The 23,870-nt window shown below is 46.9% G+C and overlaps 1 protein-coding gene across 1 annotated transcript in view; it reads right to left on the reverse strand.

Moving 5' to 3' along the window:
• LOC144785022 (caM kinase-like vesicle-associated protein) overlaps positions 1-23,870 on the reverse strand; it is a 115,080-nt gene that overhangs the window by 62,246 nt on the left and 28,964 nt on the right. The window contains exon 3 of the mRNA XM_078664139.1: positions 14,692-14,766. Coding sequence (XP_078520265.1) covers positions 14,692-14,766 — 75 coding nt within the window. The remainder of the gene's footprint in view (positions 1-14,691; positions 14,767-23,870) is intronic.

Consider the following 23,870-nt stretch of genomic DNA (forward strand, 5'->3'; position numbering starts at 1 on the left):
TAATTTAAAAAGGAACAAAATGAGGGGGTTCATTTTGCCATAGAAAGTATGATTAGCAGCAGACTTCCCTGGTGAGCAGTAGCTTTACTACAGTGATCTAATGAGCAACTAGAGTGCTAACATTCAGAATTTATGGCAAATGTGTGACACATCTGAATGCCTTCTTGGTGGAACCAAAGTAAACAAGCATTGAAAATGCAATAGATCTAGCCCTCGTTTAAGTTAAAGCCATTCTGTTTGTAATGAGGTGGCTTTTTAGCTTTGCTTTTATTAGTGTTTTTCAATCAATCAATCAAGATATTTGTATAGCGCGCTACTCACTCGGAGGGTCTCAAGGCGCTTGGGGGGTGGGGGGGTCAGCTACTGCTCGAACAGCCAGGTCTTGAGCTGCTTCCTGAAGGAGAGGTGGTCTTGGGTCAGACGTAGGTGGATGGGGAGGGAGTTCCAAGTCTTGGCTGCCAGGTAGGAGAAGGATCTTCCTCCCGCGGTGGCTTTTCGAATGCGTGGAACGGCGGCGAGGGCGTGGTTGGTCGATTGTAGCTGGCGGGTGGGAGTGTAGAAGGTCAGGCGGTTGTTGAGGTACCTAGGGCCCAGGTCGTGGAGGGCCTTGTGTGCGTGGGTGAATGAATGAAAAGGATCTTATCTTGCGCAAACTTAGCCCCAAGGGCGTCAAGGCGCCTAAATCAAATATATCAGCTAAGCCCCCTACAGTACACTCAGTAGCATGCTCTCATTGGTAGGCCCTCTTGAAGAGACAGGTTTTAAGAGCTTTTTTAAATAGCTCAATTGTGGGAAGGGTTTTTATATCAAGAGGGATAGAGTTCCAAAGCTGAGGGGCAACCACGGAAAGCACTCTGGCTCCCCTTCTAGCTAGTTTGAAACGCGGAACAACCAATTGACAGAGTCCCGCAGAACGAAGGCCTCTTGTAGGGACGTAGCGCGTAAGGAGAGAGCCAATGGCACTGGAGGAACCTTCCGTCACAGCTCTGTAGGCTAGGCACAGAATTTTGAAAGAGATTCTGTGCTGCACCGGAAGCCAGTGGAGTTCTTTCCTAGCCGCCGTGGCAGAGGAGATTTTAGGAAGGGCCAAGACAAAACGTGCTGCAGCATTCTGCACAACCTGCAATCGATGCAAAAGGCTTTTATTGACTTCCGTATAAAGGGAATTGCAATAATCCAATCTCGATCCTACCAAGGCAACTGCAACCTGCTTACGAGCCTGAAGGGACAGATACCCACGGATTTTATTGAGTATCCTAATCACACCCCAGCAAGTGGCCACGGTCCTGTTGACTTGGAGGGAAAGGGAAAGCGAGGTGTCGAAAATTACGCCAAGGTTTCTGGCAGATTGGGAGGGGGTGGGGCAGATGCCAAGAGACGATGGCCACCACTCACTTGACCAAACATCTTGGTCCTTCCCAAAAATCAACACCTCCGTTTTTTCGCCGTTCAGTTTCAGGGAATTTATAGTCATCCAGTCTGCCACATACTGCATGCATACCCTGAAACGGGCGGCAGATGTCCCTAACAGAAGAGTAAGCCAGTGACACCATGATCTGAGTGTCATCTGCATAGGATACCACCTCCATCCCCTGCGATCTTACTAGTCTTGCTAAGGGCGCCACATAGATGTTGAATAGGGTCGGACTTAAAGCCGACCCTTGTGGCACCCCACACTGCAATGACTTGGCAGGGGAGAGGTGGTTCCCCAGCATCACTCTCTGCTCCCTGTCCACCAGAAAAGAGTTGAGGAGACTCAAGGCCGTTCCCCTAACACCAACTTCCCTAAGCCGAGATGTCAGAATGGCCGGAGAGAGGGTGTCGAACGCGGCCGTGAGGTCCAGCAGAACCAGGACCGTTGTTTGACCTGAGTCCACTTTAAGTCGGATGTTATTGACCACACAAGTGAGAGCGGACTCAGTGCTGTGGTGCTTTCTGAAGCCATGTTGCGTGTTGTCAAGGTATTTGTATGATTCAAGAAAGGAGGCCAGATGAAAATTCAGATGCGCCTCAAGCATCTTGGCAGAGGCAGGGAGGAGGGAGATAGGCCTAAAGTTCTTCAATAAGGCTTCTTGAGGAGCGGTTTTACAATCGCCTTCTTCCACACAGCAGGAAAAGAACCCTGAGTAATAGCCATGTTCATTACCTCAAGCATAGGAGGAAGAAGGCTATTCCTACACTCTTTAAGTTTTTTCAGAGGTAGGGGGTCCAGAGGGGAAGCAGATTTAGTCCTGTCAAGCAACAGGTTCAGTCCTTCCAGGGATAAAGATGGAAAATCCGTAAGAAAACAGGAGGGAACTGAACCTAAGGAATCAAGACTAGAAATAGCAGAACATACGCTTTGATCCAGGTCATGACAGTGAGCTTCCAAGGATAAGTGAATGCCAAGAATTTTATTGTGGAAGGAGTCAGAGATATTGTCGCAGAGTTCTTGCGAGCTGATTACGGGGTCAGGGAGTTGCAGGGAGCATAAGGTGTCAGCAATTTTAAAGAGCTCCCTGGAGGAGGAGAGTGAGCTGGTAAGGTTGGAAAAATAGTCCTGCTTCACTATCACTACACTCCGTTTATACTCCCGCAGTGAGAACTTGTGAGCCTCCCGATCATTGGCGTCCCAAGATTTCCTCCAGTTTCTCTCACTACTCCTACATCTCTGCCTCATGAGGCGCAGCTGATCAGTAAACCAAGGTGCTGTGGGCTTTCGACGTGCGACATAGCGCAAAGAAGGAGGAGCAAGTTGTTCCACTGCCCTAGATATAGAATCCGTCAGGTGTTGAGCTGCCACCGCTACGTCTTTAGATGATAGAGATTCCGGGCTGGAGACAAGCGGAATAAGGGCCTCATCCGATATCGTCCTGAGGTTTCTCCTAAGGATAAATGGGGAAGCTCCCATATTAGTAAACCCTAGGGCAGGAAAGGAAAGTTCTAATGGCACGGCACAGTGATCAGACCAAACCAGTGGTAACGGAGGGCCAGTAGAGATCCTGACGTCGTTGGAAAATACTCCGTCCAGTATGTGCCCAGCCTTATGGGTGGGACTACTCACAGTTGGGCTAGGTCACATGCACCTAGAGAATCAACCAGCGATATTGTATCCTTTGAGTAGACCTCATCCAAGTGAAAATTAAAGTCACCCAAAATAGTGAAAGCCGTTTTCCCAAAGTAAGGTTCCAAGAGTGTCAGTAATTCAGAAGGGAAACTAGCTCTGGGACCGGGGGGCCTATAAATCAGAATACCAGTGAAAGAGGCTGATGGAGAGAGGGTAATACAAAAATATAGGGCTTCGAATCGATCAGACGGCGTCGATAGAGATTTAGTGCAGCAAGAAAGAGAAGATTTAAGAAGGATGGCAATGCCACCTCCTCTGCGAAGGGATCTGTCCTGTCTATAAAGAGAGTAACCATCAGGAATGGCCATAATCAGGTCATGTCCTGAGGTATCGGAGGCCCAAGTCTCCGTGATAAACACCCAGTCCGGCTGTCGCTCGTCCACGAAATCGTGGAAGGCGACATTGTGCTTAATAAGCGAGCGGGCATTAATCAGAAAACCAGATCTAGATGGGGCATCAAGTTGTTTGAGCGGAGGAGAAGATATTACACAACCATTGCCGGAGAAAGCAAAATGGGCCGTACAGGCCTTGCACCTATAATAGTGCAAGATCCCCTCAGGTGAATAGCGATGTAGACAGGGCTGGGATACAGGTCTGAGTGACAGAAAATCAGATCTTGAATATCGCCTAGTTATCCTGTCAGGAGGGGAAGGAGTAGAAACAGAGTCCAGCCCGGCCTGCAGCCCGTCCTCAGCGCGGACGGGCGCAGACGGGCTGAACTCTGGCGTAACTCCGGCGTCAGTACGGCGTCCCCGCTGCGCGTTACCGCTGCGCGCAGACATGGCTGCCTATATACTCGCCTTTAGACACAGAGAGCGGACTGGGATGCGCGAAATCTGCCCCTCCCCAGTATGGCCGCCGTCGAGACTGTGGAAAGGACCCGCGAAATGCGGTGAGTTTACAATTATGTTGCAGGTGAGATGACAGAGGTGGGGGTGTGCGTGGCCAGATATTTAAAATCAGGGTAAGAGTGCAAAAAAATTACTTTAGCAAATGAAAAGACAAAAACTGGTATTTTAAAATAGACAAGCGCTACGAATGAGGGCGCTGCAACCAGTGAAGCGTAAGAGCTACTCTTGTGAGGAGTCCGAACGTGATTCTCTTGCTGACGGGCAGCCAGTGCAGGTCTCTCAGGTGTCCGGAGATGTGGCTGTGTCGGGGGATGTCCAGGATGAGTCGTGCGGAGGCGTTCTGGATGCGTTGGAGTCTTTTCTGTAGTTTGGCTGTGGTTCCGGTGTAGAGGGTGTTTCCGTATTCCAGTCGGCTGGTGACTAGTGCCTGGGTGACCGTCTTCCTGGTTTCGGTGGGGATCCATCGGAAGATCTTTCGGAGCATGCGTAGGATGTTGAAACATGATGATGAGACGGCGTTGACTTGTCTGGTCATCGAGAGGGAGGAGTCCAGGATGAAGCCCAGGTTGTGTGCGTGGTCCGTTGGTGTGGGTGCACTGCCCAGGGCATGGGGCCACCAGGAGTCGTCCCAGGCAGAGGGTGATGATCCAAGGATGAGGACTTCCATCTTGTCTGAGTTCAGTTTCAGGCAGCTGTTCAACATCCACTCGGCTACGTCTTTCATCCCTTCATGTAGGTTGGTTCTGGCGGTGGCTGGGTCGTTGGTGAGGGAGAGGATCAGCTGGGTGTCGTCGGTGTAGGAGATGATGTTGGGGTTGTGTTGGCGTGCGATGGCTGCGAGGGGGCTCATGTAGACGTTGAAGAGGGTGGGGCTGAGTGATGATCCTTGTGGTACGCCGCAGATGACTTCGGTGGCCTCGGATCTGAACGGGGGGAGGCGGACTCTCTGGGTTCTTCCGGCGAGGAACGAGATGATCCACTCCAGTGCCTTCTCTTGGATTCTGATGTTGCTGAGGCGCTGCACTAGGGTGCGGTGGCAGACAGTATCGACCGCTGCGGAGAGGTCCAGGAGGATGAGGGCTGCTGTTTCCCCGTTGTCGAGCAGGGCTCGGATGTCATCAGTGGCTGCGATGAGGGCGGTCTCGGTGCTGTGGTTGGCTCGGAAGCCGGACTGCGAGTGGTCGAGAGATCCGTTCATCTCAAGGAAGGCGGCAAGCTGTCTGTTGAAGGTCTTCTCGATGACTTTGGCAGGAAAAGGGAGGAGCGAGATGGGGCGGTACTTCTTGAGGTCGGTGGGGTCTGCTGATGGTTTCTTCAGGAGGGCGCTGAGTTTGGCATGCTTCCAGCTCTCCGGGAAGGTGGCGGTGTTGAAGGAGCAGTTGATGATGTCCCGGAGTTGGGGTGCGATGGCGGAGTCGGCCTTGTTGAAGACGTGGTGGGGGCATGGGTCGGTTGGTGATCCAGAGTGGATGGTATTCATTGTGTGCATGGTGTCTTCGGTGCTGACCGGGGTCCAGGTGCGGAGGGTGGTGGGGGGGGGGGCGTTGGTTCGGTGGTTGGGTGCGTGGTCTGTGCGCTGAAGCTGTTGTGTATGTCGGCGATCTTGCTGTGGAAGAACGAGGCGAGTGAGTCGCAGAGGTCTTGTGAGGGAGTGATGTCGTTGTTTCCGGAGCTGGGGTTGGAGAGCTCTTTGACGATGCTGAAGAGTTCCTTGCTGTTGTGTGCGTTGTTGTCTAGTCGTTCCTTGAATGCTGTCTTCTTGGTGGTGTGGATCAGCTGGTGGTGTTTGCGCGAGGCGTGCTTGAGGCCGGTCATGTTGTCTGTAGTCGGGTTTTTTCGCCAGGCTTTCTCGAGGGAACGGCAGTTCTTCTTGGAGTTCTTGAGGTCGTTGTTGAACCAGGAGGCTTTCTTGCTGCTGGGCCTGCTGGGATGGTTTTTCAGAGGTGCGAGGTCGTCAGCGCAGTTGGTGATCCACTGTGTGAGGTTGTTGGCTGCTTGGTTGGGGTCCGTTGAGCTGGCGGGGGGGTTCTGGCTCAGTGAAGTGGTGAGCTGGTCGGTGGTGATCTTGTTCCAGCTCCTGCGGGGAGCCTGTTGCGGGTGGTGGTGAGTCGTGGTCCTTCTGAAGCTGAAGTGGACGCAGCTGTGGTCTGTCCAGTGGAGTCCGGTGGAGTGGCTGAAGGAGATGTACTTGCTGGAGGAGAAAAACTGGGTCAAGCGTGTGTCCGGCGTAGTGGGTGGGGGTGTTCACCAGTTGCTTGAGTCCGAGGTTGGCGAGGTTGTCCCGCAGGGTGGTGGTGTTGTTGTCATTGTTGTTCTCCAGGTGGATGTTGAGGTCCCCTAGGAGGATGTTGTCCGCGGAGGGGAGGGCGTGTGGGCTGATGAAGTAAAACATTCATGTAAATAACATGCATATGTATGCATATATGTATATGTATGCATGCATTTATATTTGTATTTATATAGATATGCAGATTATATATGTTTATATATGTATGTATATATATATATACACATACATAAATGCATATGCATATATATGCATATATATATATATGTGTATATGTGTGCGTGTAGAGAGAGGTAGAGAGGTAGAGGTGTAGAGGTAGAGAGGTAGAGGTAGAGAGGTAGAGGTAGAGGGGTAGAGACTAGTAGAGAGAGAAGTAGAGAGAGGTAGAGAGGTAGAGAGAAGATAGTGAGTAATAGAGTAGAGAGTGAGTAGTAGAGAGTAGTAGAGAGCAGTAGAGAGAGTAGCAGAGAGTGAGTAGTAGGGAGTAGTCGAGTGAATAGTAGAGTGAGTAGTAGAGAGTAGTAGAGAGTGAGTAGTAGAGAGTGAGTAGTAGAGAGTAGTAGAGAGTAAGTAGTAGAGTGAGTAGTAGAGAGCAGGAGAAAGTGAGTAGTAGAGAGTAGTAAAGAGTGAGTAGTAGAGAGTGAGTAGCAGAGAGAGAGAATAGTAGAGAGTAGTAGAGAGTGAGTAGTAGAGTGAGTAGTAGAGAGTCGTAGAGAGAGAGTAGTAGAGAGTGAGTAGTAGAGAGTGAGTAGTAGAGAGTGAGTAGTAGAGAGTAGTAGAGAGTGAGAAGTAGAGAGTGAGTAGTAGAGAGTAGTAGATAGTGAGTAGTAAAGAGTGAGTAGTAGAGAGAGAGTAGTAGGGAGTGAGTAGTAGAGAGTAGAGAGTAGTAGAGAGTGAGTAGTAGAGAGTAGTAGATAGTGAGTAGTAGGGAGTGAGTAGTAGAGAGAGAGTAGTAGAGAGAAGTAGAGTAGTAGAGAATGAGTAGTAGAGAGTGAGTATTAGAGAGTAGTGGAGTGGTAGAGAGTAAGTAGTAGAGAGTAGTGGAGAATATTCCAAAGTTTGGCACAGCACCACTTGCACAATAAGTCCAATCAAATCATATCACTTAGAGTCCTTATTGAAGCGCTGAATCTTAGTGTATATTCAAATGCTTTTATTTTCCTTAAGTTTATGTACCACAGCCAGCTGACGCGTTTCGTTCTGTACAACAGAACTTCTTCAGGGCTTTCTTATTTCCTTCAAGTTATGTCGGTATCCTGTTGTCATATAACTAGATATTTCTTCCAAATGTTAGACGAGACGTAAGTACATTCTTATTCAAAGTGACTAGGTATCAATTTTACCCACACAATTCGGGCAGACTTGAGTAATTTATAGCATCCTCAAAGTCAGTCTTTCAAAAATTCCAAAGTATAGGGCATGATAATCCAAATCCAAATGTTTCTCAAGAAAAGTCATTTTCAATCGTTCGGAATTTCGGCGTTTGGGCAGATATGACCCAGGGACCCCCAGTATGCAAGGGGAATTAGTCCCCCCTCTGCAAACGCGCCAGTGGCCTGCGTTGCAGAGAGGTGTAAAAAAGAGTGTGGCCTCATTACACCTCTCTGCAATGCAGCCCCCTGGCGCATACTGGAGGCTCCTGGTGGGCTAGTTGGCCCCCAGGGACCCCCAGTATACAAGGGGGATTAGTTCCCCCTCTGCAAACGCACCAGGGGGCTGCGTTGCAGAGAGGTGTAACAAGGGGCATAGCCTCATTACACCTCTGCAATGCAGCCCCCTGGCGCATACTGGAGGTTCAAGGTGGGCTAGTTGGCCCCCATGGGCCCCCAGTATGCATGGGGAATTAGTTCCCCCTCTTCAAACATGCACTGGGGCTGCGTTGCAGAGAGGTGTAAAAAGGGGCGTGGCTTCATTCCACCTCTCTGCAATGCAGTCCCCTGGCGCATACTGGAGATTCCTGGTGGGCTTTCAGGTCTTATATAGTTAGGAATGAGCATTAAAAAAACCTTTGAAATTCACTGAAAAAAACATAGGTTTCAGGCCTTATATAGTTAGGAATTAGCATTTAAAAAACCTTGCAAATTCACTGAAAAAAAACATAGGTTTCAGGCCTTATATAGTTAGGAATTAGCATTTAAAAAACCTTTGAAATTCACTGAAAAAACCATAGGTTTCAGGCCTTATATAGTTAGGAATTAGCATTTAAAAAACCTTTAAAATTCACTCAAAAAACTATAAGTTTTAGGGGTGTTATAATTAGCTGGACATTTCACTCATACAAAACCATTGAAATTGCTCCTATATAGTTAGTTGTACTAACTATATTTCGCGCACCCGCAATCCACTGCTGATGATGTTACATATTACATCATTCATGACATGGTCAGTGACATCACTGATGAAATCTCAAATGACATCACTGATGACATCACTGATGACATCATCCACATGACAATCACATACACCTTTTCATACACTAGTAACATCTTTCATCACTCTTTGTAAAATAAAGAGTATCATATTTGAATCCATTGTTACAGCAATACAAGTATCTAAAAACCCACTCAGTGATTTTAGATGTATTCACACATCTAATCACTTACCTGTAGATTCACTAAATACATGCTGTCAATGAACAATAGAACACTATCAAAAATACTTAAACACCTAAATCGACATTACACACCAGCACACATCCTATTCACATATGAAGTCATCCTACTCACTTATGCAAACAATGGATCATACTTACATATTTACTTAGCTACACACTTATACAAACACAACTTCATCTATTCATTTAGATAGTAAGTCATACTTAGTGAATTATAAAATCATTATTACAAGTATAAAGTTATCCATACAGTCACTCACACAATCATTGAGTCTTATGTATACTTATTAATATACAACAACTGACACATACACTGCCTTTTATTTTTCTAGTTTGTTGGACATGTACCATTGAGAAATATATTTGCTCATCACCACACCCATAAAGATATTCACTCACCCAAACAACTGTTAGAACATGTAGTTTTAACTTCATATATCTAGTGAATCAACTATTCACACATCTTTGGGCAGTCACACACCCCCCACCGAACCACACACACATTCACTCTCCCAAACAAATACTCAGTTAACTAATCAATAACTAATTCAGACTTTCACATAGCTAGTAACAAACTGGAGAACCAGTTTACACAACACCTGACAAAGTGATACAGATATTCAAACAGTTTAGTCACTATCCACTATATTTAGTGAGACACTATAAATTGGTCAAGTAAACAGTCAATTACACTGCTACTAAATCCTCCATCCAAATATTTATTTTTATATATCCACTCATTCTTCAATGCAAATTGCTATATATATAATGCATATTTAAATAACGAAGCAAACCACATTCACTGGATGATGTCATCAGTGATGTCATCAGTGATGTCATTTGAGATGTCATCAGTGATGTCACTGACCATGTCATGAATGATGTAATATGTGACATCATCAGCAGTGGATTGCGGGTGCGCGAAGTATAGTTAGTACAACTAACTATATAGGAGCAATTTTAATGGTTTTGTATGAGTGAAATGTCCAGCTAACTATAACACCCCTAAAACGTATAGTTTTTTGAGTGAATTTTAAAGGTTTTTTAAATGCTAATTCCTAACTATATAAGGCCTGAAGCCTATGTTTTTTTCAGTGAATATATATATATATACATACACAGACACACACACACAAACACAGACACACATAGTTTTCAAAATGTACACTAGTCCTGCCATTGGCGTAAAAGGTCTTGTGAAGATGTGATGGAACTGTCTGGAACATTAGCAGACATCAAAGGACAGGTGAAAGCTAAAACTACTAACAACCATACTTAACAAAAACATTTTAAAGACTAGAAAGGAGAAGGCTTTTCATGCAAGCGAGGAGAGGTGTTCATACCACAGTGACCTGTAATTGTCCAACCTCTTCCTGACTCTATCTCATATGCCCAGCTGTGAAATTAGTGTTTCTGAGAGCTTCTTCTTCAGAAAAGGTAACAAGATGAACACATTTCTGTAGCTCTTCAGCCTTTAGATCAACACCCCAGGGTGACAGGGGTTAATGCTAGATTGGTGGTGGAGGTACCAGGAGATCAGAAGTACTCAACCAAACTGTGTCCATCGCTCGAAGCTTTCAGCCATGCAGCCCTATATTCTCAGTTACACGGGTGGTGCAGATGGAGAAAGGCCATATTCAAAGGGGAAAGACAGAAGAAGTTCTGACCCTGGCTCCACTTGTTATCACTGCCCTACAAAGTAGCACTTTACTTTTTTGACAAACCATCTCTCTCAGTGTGGAGTGGCATTGCTGTGCCAACGATGGTGCAATGTCACCATTCAAGGACAATGTGAAAACCAATTGGAGGATGGACACACACACTCCTGATTACGCTTGTTAATCAAAGTTTGGAAAAGTTTGTGGGTGCTAATTGGTGAACCCTCCTCAGTGTGAGGGTGGATAAATATAGAGAACAAGTGCTGTCTTCCGTGAGAGAAGCGTCCCCAAGTTGCACACCTTGAAAGAAATTTCAAACATTTCCGTATGAAATGTTAATGAGGTTTTCATTTATTTTATTTCATCTTGATACTATTATTTTCATAGTATACATTGCTTGAATGATTGTATTATCATTTCTGCCCAGTACATTTCAGGCTTACCCCTTCTTCAGGGGACTTTGTATGCGATAATCGCTTCTAATTAAGTGGTAATTGAGTTTCTTCTCAACTAACGTGGACACAAACGTACGAGTGAACATCACGTCACACCGGCTTCCAAACTACCCCCTACATGGCACTTTCAAATCATTAAACTGCATTTACACGAGTTTTTACCGCGTTTATACCACTTAATTAGAAGCGATTATCGCATACAAAGTCCCCTGAAGAAGGGTTAAGCCCGAAATGCATTGGTCAGAAATGATAATACAATCACTCAAGCAATGTATCCTATGCAAATAATAGTATCAAGATGAAAAAAAATAAAAGGACATTTGTGAAATTCCTTTCAAGGTGTGCAACTTGGGGACACTTCTTTCATGGAAGACAGCGCTTGTTCTCTAATATTGAAGGACAACAAATCTAATTCATAATTGACACAGATGTATCTACGATTTTATTCCTCACAAGTCCTCTACTGCTCCATGTTACCTCCTACAACTTTGGAGAAGGCCAACTTTGGAGATCACCACTTATGGCATTTACCGAGCTGCCTGTATTTCACTTCCATCATCGGAACAACTGCTTCATCTGCACACAGCAACTTCTACATTCAGGTCCAGAGACTTGAAGTGCTCATTAGCTATGCCATAGCCAGTACATGGGACTGCAATGAATTTTCAACTCAGTGTCACAAGATTTTCTCTTAGACGCAATCTGCATTTCTCAGACCAATTTACTGGTGCACCCCATGGTAATCCCTCAAAGATACATCACGTTACCTTTGACCAAATAGGAGATGCAGGAAAGTGAAAATGTTTAGTGTCAGAATCGTGTAGAAAGTGTCAAGTGCACACTGCGGTTCTCCCCAATAGTTGTTACCACCAAAACCAATTACTAGACAAAATTAGGTTGTGAGTGGACATGGAAATGCAAACATGATGATCAAACGCGATGCATCCCACTCATGAATGATAATAGCATTAATACCATTTCAAAACGTGACCTTGGCAATACAACACAGACCTCAACTGAACCTGCTCACCAGGTATAACATGTCATTTTGAGGGTCTCAGATAATGCACCTCAGATTTAGAGTGTACTCAGCAGCAAATGTTTTAGTAACACCATAGGAAAGCTACTTGAGGGTCTTCAAGGAGTTTTAGATTTCAGACTATCTTGATAGACACAACTACTGAAGACTGAACTTGACCTTTGGCATTGTTCTGGGGTGTGAATGTAAAGTATGCTGTGTTGACTTCATTGAATATGTGTTCTTCACCACTAGATCCTTCCGAAGTGTAAGACCTCAAAGCCACGCGCTACCCAAAACAACTGGGAAAAGTCCCAGCTTGGTAAAAATTGTGGCCATATCATCAGGGGTTTTGTGATGGTGATAGAGAGACTGGAGTAGCTGACCTTTGCCCTTACGGCATAGACTGGAGAATCAAAGCACATTTGAAATTAAAGGATGGGTTAAAGAACAGGTCACACTCTGCTAAACAACAAATGGCCAATGACAACATATTTCCTACAGTCAGGCCCAATCCTGCATAAAGTAGCAAATCACAGATACATTGTTCATGAAGTTGTATGGAAAAATTTGCAACTTTGAATACTTTTTAAAGTAATTTTGCTTGCCAGGTTCCCTTAGTTCTATTAATGCATTTGATTTGATCAAGGAGTGGGTTTAAGTAACATCACAAAAGGCAGGAGAAAGAGGAAGGCTTTGTATGCAAATGAGTAATGGAATTTACTTGATTCTAGACATCTACCAGTTAGTTGTTGACTAAAATAATTAGCTGAAACATAATAGGCCTCACCATAATAAATGGGTAGACAAGAGACTTATCTTCAACAGAAAATGACACAGTGATTCGCAGCAAACTGGGGAACACAAAAATATTTTTTTCATACGTCATACTCTGGGGGAGTGATCACACTGTTCCATAAAACACTGAACTTTATACTACTAGACTGGTTGTATGGCAGTGAAGAAACAAAGGGGGCACAAAATTGACTCAGAGATCCAGATTCTTTTTCAACACTAGTTTCCTAAATAAAGCGAAATATTTGTTTTTCTATGGGTGGGGGGACATAGACAAAGCCCAGAGGAAGGTATCTTTCCCCTGTTAATAACAACACCGAGCCTCAGCTTATGGAAGGCTAAGACTTCAGATAAATGATTTCTCTAATGCTGAAGTGTTTACCTGAGTCCCACACTTCAAGGCAATGCTACTCCAAAAGTGTCTCCAGCTTTTTGTCATTTGCAAATCATGCCACATTAGGTCCACCCTGTGGCCAGACTGTCTCTAGCTGACCTCAGCTTGAGGAAAACATCTCAGATGACCTGTTCATCTGTTGATATCTGTTGGTAACTTCCGGTGCTCCCAGCACTGTTTCCTGCCCCACTCTTATGAACATCTTTGTAACTCAATTGAATTTACAGAGCCACTCATACTAGCCTCACACTTTGGAATTAGATCCCCTAACATTCTTTCAGCCATTCAATATAGGGGATTGGCATTTCATACAGGAAATGAATATGTGTCCCATGACGTGGCACTTGGACCATGACATGAAAATATCTTCACTTCCCCCTCTCTACTCCCTACCCAAGACCTGAGCCTCTGACAGGAGCCACAAAGATTCACAGAAGCAAACAAAGTAATAGATCACTGAGGCCCCTCCCATCACATGGCCCGCGCTGGGAGGGGCACAACCAGGCAGCGGCGCGTGAGGAGGAGGAGCACAAACAAGCAGCGGCGCGCCAGGAGGAGGAGAACAAACAAGCGGCGGTGCGTGAGGAGAAGGGGCACAAACAAGCGGCGGCACGCGAGGAGGAGGAACACAAACAAGCAGCGGCGTGTGAGGAGGAGGAGCACAAACAAGCGGCGGCGTGCGAGGAAGAGGAGCACAAACAAGCGGTGGCGCAAGAGGAGGAGGAGCACAAACAAGCAGCGGCGTGTGAGGAGGAGGAGCACAAACAAGCGGGGGCACGCGAGGAAGAGGAGCACAAACAAGCGGCGGCGCATGAGGAGGAGGAGCACAAACAAGTGGCGGCGCATGAAGAGGAGGAGCATAAACAAGCGATGGCGCATGAGGAAGAGGAGCACAAACAAGTGGCGGCGCACAAGGAGGAGGAGCACAAACAAGCGGTGGCGCGTGAGGAGGAGGAGTACAAACAAGTGGCGGAGGTTGAGGAGGAGGAGCACAAACAAGTGGCGGCGCATGAGGAGGAGGAGCACAAACAAGCGGCGGTGCATGAGGAGAAGGAGCACAAACAAGCAGTGGCGCACGAGGAAGAGGAGCACAAACAAACGGCAGCGCGCGAGGAGGAGGAGCACAAAGAAGCGGCGGCACATGAGGAGGAGGAGCACAAACAAGCGGCAGCGAGCAAGGAGGAGGAGCACAAACAAGCGGCACCACGCGAGGAGGAGGGGCACAAACAAGCGGTGGCACGCGAGAAGGAGGGGCACAAACAAGCGGTGGCGGGTGAGGAGGAGGAGCACAAACAAGCAGCTGCATGTGAGGAGGAGGAGCACAAACAAGCAGTGGCACGTGGGGAGGGGGGCAGGCAGACGGTTGTCAGGCAGGATGGCTCAGGAGGAAAGAGTGCAGGGATGACACGTGGGAGGGTAGGGCAGGGAGACAGGGCAGTTATGAAGGGGCAGGGAGGGCATATGGAAGGAGGGTACAGGCAGGTCGGTGTTAGGGGAGGGTGCAGACACTCACAGCTCTTGGATGATGTAGAACTCCTTCTTGGTCTCGAAGGTATCGATAAGTTGTAAGATATTGGGATGACTCACCCTGCAGAGGGAGAGAAGGAGAGTGGAGGGGAAGAAAGAAGGAAAACGAGGAGGGGAAAAAAGGAGGGTGGAAGAATGGAAGGAAGGAAGGAATGGTGATGGGAGAAAGGGAAGAAAGGAATGAAGAATGGAAGAAGGTAGAAAAGGAGGAAATGAAAAGATGAGAGGTGAAGGGAGGGAAGAAAAAGAAAAAGTGAGAGGGAAGAGGGGAAAAGAATGAACGAAAAAAGGAAGACAGTGAGAGCCAGAAGGAGGGATGAACGAAGGAAGGGTGAAGAGTGGTATCGGCGAGCAGAAGTAGGGAGGGAAGAAGAAGTAAAGAAGTGAGGGGAAGAAACAGTATATTTGGCAGAAAAAAAGGAAAGAGGGAAGAATGAGGAAGGTAAGATGGAAGGAAAAGAAGTTGGAAAAAGAGAGGGATGGTAGTAGAAAGGATGAGTGTGGGAGCAAAGAAAGATTACAGCGAGAGGAGAGTGAAAGAGAGAAAGGATTGAGGATGATATAAACAAGAGGACAAAAATGAGGGACAAGGGGATGGAAAAAAGGCGGGAAGAGTGATGAAAACGAAGGAAGGGTGAGAGAAAGGCGAGCAAATGAAAAGGGCAAGGAGAAAGGGAAGCATAAGAGACAAAGAAAGGGGGGTGAAATGAGGAGTTAAGGGTGAGAGGAGAGAGAAGCGTGGAGAGTGAGGAGGGTTGCAGTGGAATTGGAAAGCAATTACCAGAGTGGAGGAAAGAGAAAAACGTCGAGAAGGAAGAAGAGGAGAGAAAAGGAAATAGTGTGTAGTAGGAAGGAAAGTCAGGAGGTTCAGGGGAAGTGGGAGAGAGGCAGAAAAGAGAAACAACGCATGAGATAATAAACTGCTTGAGACCACACAATAGATCTTTGAACTGGAGGCAACACATTTCATAATGTCAATTCTGCAACTACCAACTCATTACGTGGAAATTACATGCATTCACTGGATACATTGCTTTATTACACCAATTTTTATGAAATTACAGTGTAGAATTCACCGCTCCATCAGAGTGTAATCAAGGTGAACAGAGGGTTTGGGATTGAAGAGGTGAGCGGGTACACGCGCCTGTCTCCAGAGGCAGAGCTGAGACTGACAGCCTGTGGGAGTGCTGATAAAAGGTAGGTTGTGGGACTGAATATTCAAGGCTCCTCTGGAGGAGTGAGAGACAGCTGGGGTGAGCGGGTGCAGGAGATGCAGGTGCCTCTCAAGAGCTGAACCCCAGGAACGGGTCTATCTACGTGGACCCCAATGCTGGGGCACCCTCAGAGCCGGAGACCTGGTGGTAAAGCTACATAGGGCCAGATTCCAGGCTCTGGAAAAAATGGGAAAAAAATTTACCTGATTGCTGTTGTCTTTCTGTCGTCTCTCCCGGCCGGAACAGGAAGCAGGAAGCACCAGGATCCCCATAGTCGATCAAAATGATGCAATGCAGCGTTGTGATTGGTCTGAGCACTGTGATTTGGCACTCAGACAGGCAGTGGGAGCCTGGACACGTTCTCCACCCAGGCTGTAATGCAGTCTGGTTGGAGAACATGCAAAGTGTACATGACTATTTAGCCAACCCGAGACGGCCGACCAGACATTCATGCGCACTTGGAGTGGGCAAACCATTCCTCCCCCTGCTCCTGTGTAAGCAGCCCAGCCCCACCTCATCCGCAAAGCTGCCACAGCAGGACAACATAAAAATAAAATAACATTGAGTTATGATAATTTTATTTTTCCTTTATTTCATTGCTGCGAGCAGTGGGGCAACGCTCCTGCACCTTAGCGGAGGAGCTGCCACCGCTCCAAGTTCTTATTGCCCTGCATGAAGGAGACATCTGGGGTGGTCGGGCAGGAGATGCAGGCTCTCCTCAATATCTGAACCGCAGGAATGGGGGGGGGAACATCCTTTACAACGCAACTTTTACAACGCACTACCATTACGACGCAACTTTTACAAACGCAAACTATTACAACCCATAGCACTGGGGGGCGCTCTAGGATAGGGAATAGGTTTAATGTACTATCCAACACCTTCCCTACTATCCACGGGGACTGGAGTTGGAATAGTAAATTAAACTATTCACTATCCAGCGCCTAAAAACACTATGCGTTGTAAAGGTATGCGTTGTAAAACTTGCGATGTAAAGGTAGGCGTTGTAAAAGTATGCGTTGTAACGTCATACATCCAAATGGGTCAATCTACATGGACCCCAATGCTGGGGCACTCTCAGAGCCGGAGGCCTGGTGGTAAACCTACATAACTGCAGATTCCAGGCTCTGAAAAAAAAATGTATCCGATTGCCACGTCTCCTCCCTGCCATCCCTGTGTCGTCTCCCCCGGCCAGAACAGGAAGCAGGAAGCAACAGGCTCCCCATAGCCAATCCCAGCACGATTGGTCTGAGTGCCGAAACAGACAGGCAGTGGGAGCCTGGGGATGGTCTCCACTGCTGCAAGGAGTGTGGCGACGCTTCCCCGCCTAAGCGGACGAGCCGCCACTGCTCTAAAGTCTTATAACCAAGCATGAAGGAGCACATCTGTTGTGATTGAGGCATTTTAGGGAATGGGGCAAATATACAAAGACACTGTGGAACCACAAAGGGGCTTTTTTCTTTTTACTAAACACAGTTTGCAATGTGGAAAAAGACTTTCAGACTCACACACTGGGTTTGCAATCGATTCCAGATGGCAGTTAGGTGAAGAGTGAAAGGGTAATGCCATCCTAACTGCAGGTCGCTGTGGTATGTATCAATGATTTGAAACCTCGATTGCGATTGCAAACCCTTGATCTGTTACCAACACCTCAAAGGAAGTGGTACCTGACCCCTTAAGGCACCTCCCCCCTTGCGAATGCTATCGGCAGCCTTTGTGGGAGTGGGAAATGGTTCATGGGTGGATGACTGCCTGCTCTCAGCAATGTGTAACAAATGGAAAACATTATTTAAAGCAGCTCGTAAGCACTAGTATCCCCCATTGCGAACATGGGCTGCGGCAACCAGATTGTAGAAGAACGCTCCTACCATGACCCGTGTTTAGTGCCTCCTGTCAGTGGATCCCCATTGGACCCATTCACCGGGCAATGGATCAGGATTTTGGAACTGGTCTTTTTACCATCATCTTCTTGAATCAGGGATTCCAGTGCATCTTGGGTATGACTTTTAGGATATTGGCTTTGTGAAATGTTTACGCACTTCCCATCTCTCCTGGACTCAACCCCACTGAGCTTTCCTCTGTTGTATCAAGGGTGGTTGAGAATCCAGGAAAAAGGATAATACACCTTAATAAAGTGGGCATCTGGTCACACTGAGGAACACTACTTATAACAGAAGACTGAGCCCCTAAGGTCTCCGGGTACCTCCAGAGTTTCCCTGTGGCTGTCCCACTCTCTAACAGGACCATGCTTATTTATGATCGAACCCAACCAGGTTCTTTTTGTAACAATTTTAGTTAATTGAAACAATAAACAAATACACTCTCTAACAGAGCCCTATAGATGCCCATGTCATTCTGGTCTTCTTGCCAAGTTATTAGGGATGTATGACGGTACGACGCGGGCTATTACCACGCGTACCATTACAACGCATGTTTTACAATGCAAGTCGTTACCACGACTTGCGCTGTAGGGTGCGGACTTAGGAATACTTTAATTTACTATTCCAACACCAGTCCCCGTGGATAGTAGGGAAGGTGTTGGAATAGTAAATTAACTATTCCTTGTCCTTGAGCACCCTCCAGCGCAAGTCGTGGTTATGACTTGCGTTGTAAGAGACGCGTCGTAATGGTAGCGTGGGGTAACATCCGCGTAGTAAAGGATGTTCCCCGTTATTAGAGCTGTATTGGGTTATCGTTCACTCCCAGAAAGTGCAAGGATTGTCTGTGTTTTTGTACATCTTTCTTGTAACTTTTCTACACCTTGCTGTTGTCGAATAAGACACGACTGTGACTGACAGTGACCACTACAGAGTGTTGGGACCTGTGGTTTCTATAAGAGGTCCAGGATCTCATCACTGCCTGGTGACACCTTAACTGATTGACCATGCTACTCTTTGGAGAGGCAAGAATTGAGCTGGACTAGTTGTCATCCAATGGGAAGTGTAGTAGCACCCATATCTATGGGATGCCACTGGTAAGCAGCAGCTTCCTCCCGACTGCCCCTGGACCGACAGAAAGGGCCGGACGTGTCGGTCATGCAGATGCAGGGATGCTGCCATCAGCACATCTTCCAGTGCCGGCGGTCCATCTGTTGGCGGTCCTCCAAAAAAACACATCATGTTTTTGAAGAAGTACGAGACTAGCACATTGCGTTCCCTCTGGCAGCCCGAGGTGAGACGAATACGCCTTCTGATGTCTCGCAGGGACCCTTTGAGTGGGCAGCAGGAGGAACAAATGTAATGAAAAGGCAGCTGCCTGTCAGGGGGATCATCAAGCCTTCCACCTCCAAACAGAACATGGCGTCGTCAGGGGCTAAGATGGTCCCAAGGCTAGCTGATGGCATAGGCTGCGATTTCCAGCTGCCTCGTCAAGGGTCGGTGGTGGGGCGGACGAGCCATGTGAGATGATAGGCAGATGTTCGGCTCGTCCACCTGAGGGTGGCTCTTGTCATGAGCAACCTGAGGGTGGCTCTTGTCGTGTGAGACATCTTCCCTCTGAAGGAGTCAACAACCTCCCGAGGCACCTTCGAGCTCTGGGCAGGACGCAGTGACTTGCCGTATCGAACGTCTGACCCATGACATCGAAGGCGCGAAACATCTACAGCAACACATATGCTGACACTAGCAGTCTTACTCCATGAGAAATAATCCTCAAAATTGTCCGCAGGTTACTCCACATTGAAAGAAAGAAGGTACATACAGCTGTCTCACTGCAAAGTGCAAGGAACTTCTGAAGTCCAGATGCTCAGACTAAAGGAATATTGGTCTATAAGGTAATTGGGAATATTTGTGTCTGGTGGGAAATTTGATCACATTTAACATCATTTTGTTGACTGTGCCTGCTGTTGCTGTCGGTTGTATATCAGAACCACACAAGCATTAATCACGCCTGCCTTAATGACGTGGTCCAGACAATGAATGCATCTTTACAATGCATTCTGTTTTCACGAAAGTCGTTACAACGACTTGCCTTGAGTTGGAATAGTATAATTTACAATTCCAACTCCAGTTTGTGCAATAGCAGTGAAAGTGTTGGTCTTAAAGTCCAACATCAATCCAACAACACTTTACTTAAGGTAAGTCATTGTAAAGATTTGGGTGGTAAAGGGATAAGTTGTAAAGACGCATCCATGTTTCGGACTGCGCTTTTAAGGCACAGCGTGGTGCGAGCCGCAGTGTAAAGGCTGTTTCCCATATGAAGCAGAAAGCTGCCACTTTTTAATTTCTAATTCAAAGTGGAAACAACATGTAGCACTTTTATTCTCACTTTTATTCTTCCTGTCTTGGAGCATGCTTGGCAGTGGTTCTCTGAGGTTCTGTCTCTGTAGATTCAGAAACTTGAATGTTTGCAAGAGCATTGGGACAAGCAAGGGTTACTGCTCCCAGATTGTGAGATCCAGAGTTGGTTACTCTAGGTAACCAGGTGTTTCACCGTCCATTGGATCCAAAAGAAAGCACGAAGTGCACCCCTTTAGCACTTGACTCTCAGTGGGCGTGAGCGAGCACTTCAAGGCTTACTCAGGAAGGTCATGTGGGTTCAGTGTCTCAGAACTCAACAAAGAGGAAATAACAGTTAATACATTGTTGCACAGTCACTACTTTGGTTTTATAAAAGGAAAAGTGCTTAATTGAAGTACTATGCACAGCTGGAATTAGTACATACAATAGACAAAGGGCAATTCCTGGTACTAATGGGACAAATGCTCACAGGTTTTACAGGGATAGTGTCTGAAGGTATAATACCTTGGCCCCTAGTTCTAAAAGGAGAATTGTTGTTATATGATGGGGAGCAAACAATCCCCAGGCATCCACCCATTACCCACTTGATCACAGCTCCAGTTAACAGGACCTGCTTTCAAGGTGTGTTCAGACCTGACGCGTCACTCAACCGAGCCTCAACCGGGTACTGTACAGTACACGTTCTGGCACGCATTGAGGCTCTGGTTCCAGAACAGACGGCAAAGCATGTGAGGCAAAAACTCAACCTTTCTGTAATTAGCGACAGTGCCAGCACCAGACCGTTGAGGGCGCGATGGAGGCGGTAGAGTTTGCAGTCATGAGGTTCTTGCTGCTTGGGTTTTCCTTGAGCACAGCTTCAACCTCAACCCATCCCCCAAACAAACAGGTGCCTATACCTGGTGGTCTCAGTGGTGGCCCCCTCAGGTTTCCATAGCACTTGTAGACTCATGAGAGTTCAAACATATCTGGCGGTCACAGCGTATCATAGCGCTTCAAGACTTATTAGCGCTGCTCTTTCCAATGGAACTCGCGTCTGGTTGAGTTCCAGCACACCCTTGATCACAGGTGTGACCAGTGGCTATGCTAGGGAGAGACATCTGGGTCTAAGATCTCACACTGTGTTGTGGTGCGGTTGTGCACCTTGTGGTATTCGTGTTGCTTGCTTACTACACATGAGCTCCTCTTAGTCCTTGCTTCTTCTGAGCTGTGTCTTCTTCATGCAATGGTGCCTCCAATGTCCCCTTGAGCAGTCAGTAGAGCCCTGTCCTTTCAAGCTACATGAAAGCGGTGCCTCCACGTAGGACATTCAGGGGCAGATGTATCATCCGGTTTTTTTGTCGCAAACGCTGCGATTCGCAAAAAAGCAGCGTTTGCGACAAAAAAATCGGCAAATGGGATGTATCAAAAAATCGCACAGCAAAATTAAGGAATCGCACAATTTGAGATTCCTTAATTTTGCGCAAGCATTTGAGGAACCTCAAATTGCGATTGCTTAAATGCCATGTATGTAGCATTTAAGCTTTGCGAATTTAGGCTAAGAAATCGCAAATTACCACCAACTTGTAGTTGGTGGTAATTTGCGAATTCTTTTAAAAATGCACTTTTTGAAAATTCTAAAGGTGCCATGTGACGCTCATACATGCCCATAGGGCATGTATGTGCGCCATATGCGCACACATGTCAATTTCAGGGGTGCAGCAGGGTGTCCTTAAGACACCCTTGCACCCTTGAAATTATTCTCAATTTGCGATTAGCAAATTGCGAATCGGAAATTGAGAATAATTTCACATTCATTCCTATGGGCCTCCTGGCCCATTGAAATGAATGGGAAGTTATTCCTTACTTGCGATTATCAATTTGCTAATCTCAATTAAGGAATTTTAAGAAATTGCTAAAAAAATAGCGAATTTTTACATACATACCATTTTGCAATTCTCAAATAGCGATTCCTTAAAAATCGCTATTTCAGAATCGCAAAAGGATATCTTGATACATCTGGCCCTCAGATCTTCCTCAGGGTCTCGTTCGCAACCAAGATGGGGTCTTCGTCAGTAAGTGCCACAAGCCAGGACCCTCAAGGATTCTCCCGTTCGGAGCTGGCGTGGGGTTCCAATCTTTAGGTGAGAAAATGTTGGCATGATGAAAGTTTCTGTGCCCAAGTTGCAGACAGACTTTGTGTATTCCAGTAGTCCAGTTCTGTGACCGGTTCTGGGCAGTTTTTAATCAGTGTGACATCCACACAGACTAGTCCTGTCATGGTCTTTGCCAAAAATGAGAGTAAGAAGGTAGGGTGGAGCTGGGAATCTCAACACAAGGGCACTAAAGATAAGAGGACTGATCCCTCCCTTCAGGATTGGATCCTTGATACAGGGGATAAACCTGTGCCTCTCTCCCTTTTCTCCTCCTCTCACCATCTACTCCATTCTCAATCTTTCTCTTTGTTGGTTCTGTGACACTGTGCACCCTCATTTCGGAACAGTGTCCCCTATGATTTAACGGTATTTTGTGGAGCAAGGACACTGGACCTTAACAAGCTCCTGGTGCCTCATTTATGAAAAGTGACGCATCGCTGCGCGAAAACAGCGATGCGTCACTTTTCACTGCGCCCTCCTTGCGACACCAATGATGCGTCATATTTACAGTATGACGCATCATGGCGCAAGGAGTTACAGATACGTCAGTATTTCTGACGTATCTGTATGGCGCAAAAGTGACGCATTGCTGGAGTGTGCCACAAAAGTGACGCAACCCCAGCAATGTGTCCTTTCACATGGGGCAAGCCCCATGTGAAAGGGCCTGCGTCAGTCTTACGCCTGCTGTGAGGCAGGCTTACGAAATTGACACATTTGTGTCCTAAAAGTGGCGCAGTGAAATCTGATAGATTTCACTGCGTCACTTCTACGACCCTTTCTTGCGTCAATACGCCCCCCTTGCTTACATTATACCTGGCGCAGGTATAATGTGGCGCAGGGGTTTACAAAGTGACGCATCTACCTAGATGCGTCACTTTGTAAATATGGCGCAACAAGGTGCATTTTTTACGGCACTGGTGCGTCACAAAAAGTGACGCACCAGCGGCGTAAAGGTGACGCAAGGGCTCATAAATGAGGCCCCAGGTCCCCCCTCTCCTTTGTTGACTTAGCGCTGTGATTGGTTCACTCTCTCGTGTGCCCCTATTTGCTTTCAGGCCAGAGGTGTATTTTCTTGGACCTCACCACTGCTAAGGTAAAGCTTGCGAGTCCTTTGTCTGTTTTATATTTGTGTAACTTATTTTACATTTTTGTTTCCTCGTATATAACCTCCGTTTCTTGTGCAAAGCACTGTAGCGCCTTCGGGCAATGCCAGGGCCGTGCAAAACTGCATAACCTTGGAAAGCTGCGTAGCCCAATGACGATGATGTATCTCACGTGGGTGATGCTGTGGGGGTCGGTGGGGGAGGGGGGGTTGGCAGGGGGCTACAGTGCTTCCCCTTGGTTTTCAGGTGGATAACAAATGCCCTTCACGTTGGTTCCGGTGGGGGTGCAATGACCCCCGCCCCCAAGGGGAGACGGGGTACCAGAGGTCATCATGCCCTTCATGATGTTCAAAGTGGGGGGCAGGGGGGGGGGGTGCAATGTCTCCTCTCCTCTCTGTTTGTTTGGGGAGTTCAAAGGTCACGTTTCCTTCCATCTGACAGGTCTTCTCTGATTGATGTTGGTGGGGGGCGGGGCGGA

Source organism: Lissotriton helveticus, chromosome 10 (assembly GCF_964261635.1).
Source record: "Lissotriton helveticus chromosome 10, aLisHel1.1, whole genome shotgun sequence".
Lineage (NCBI taxonomy): Eukaryota > Metazoa > Chordata > Amphibia > Caudata > Salamandridae > Lissotriton > Lissotriton helveticus.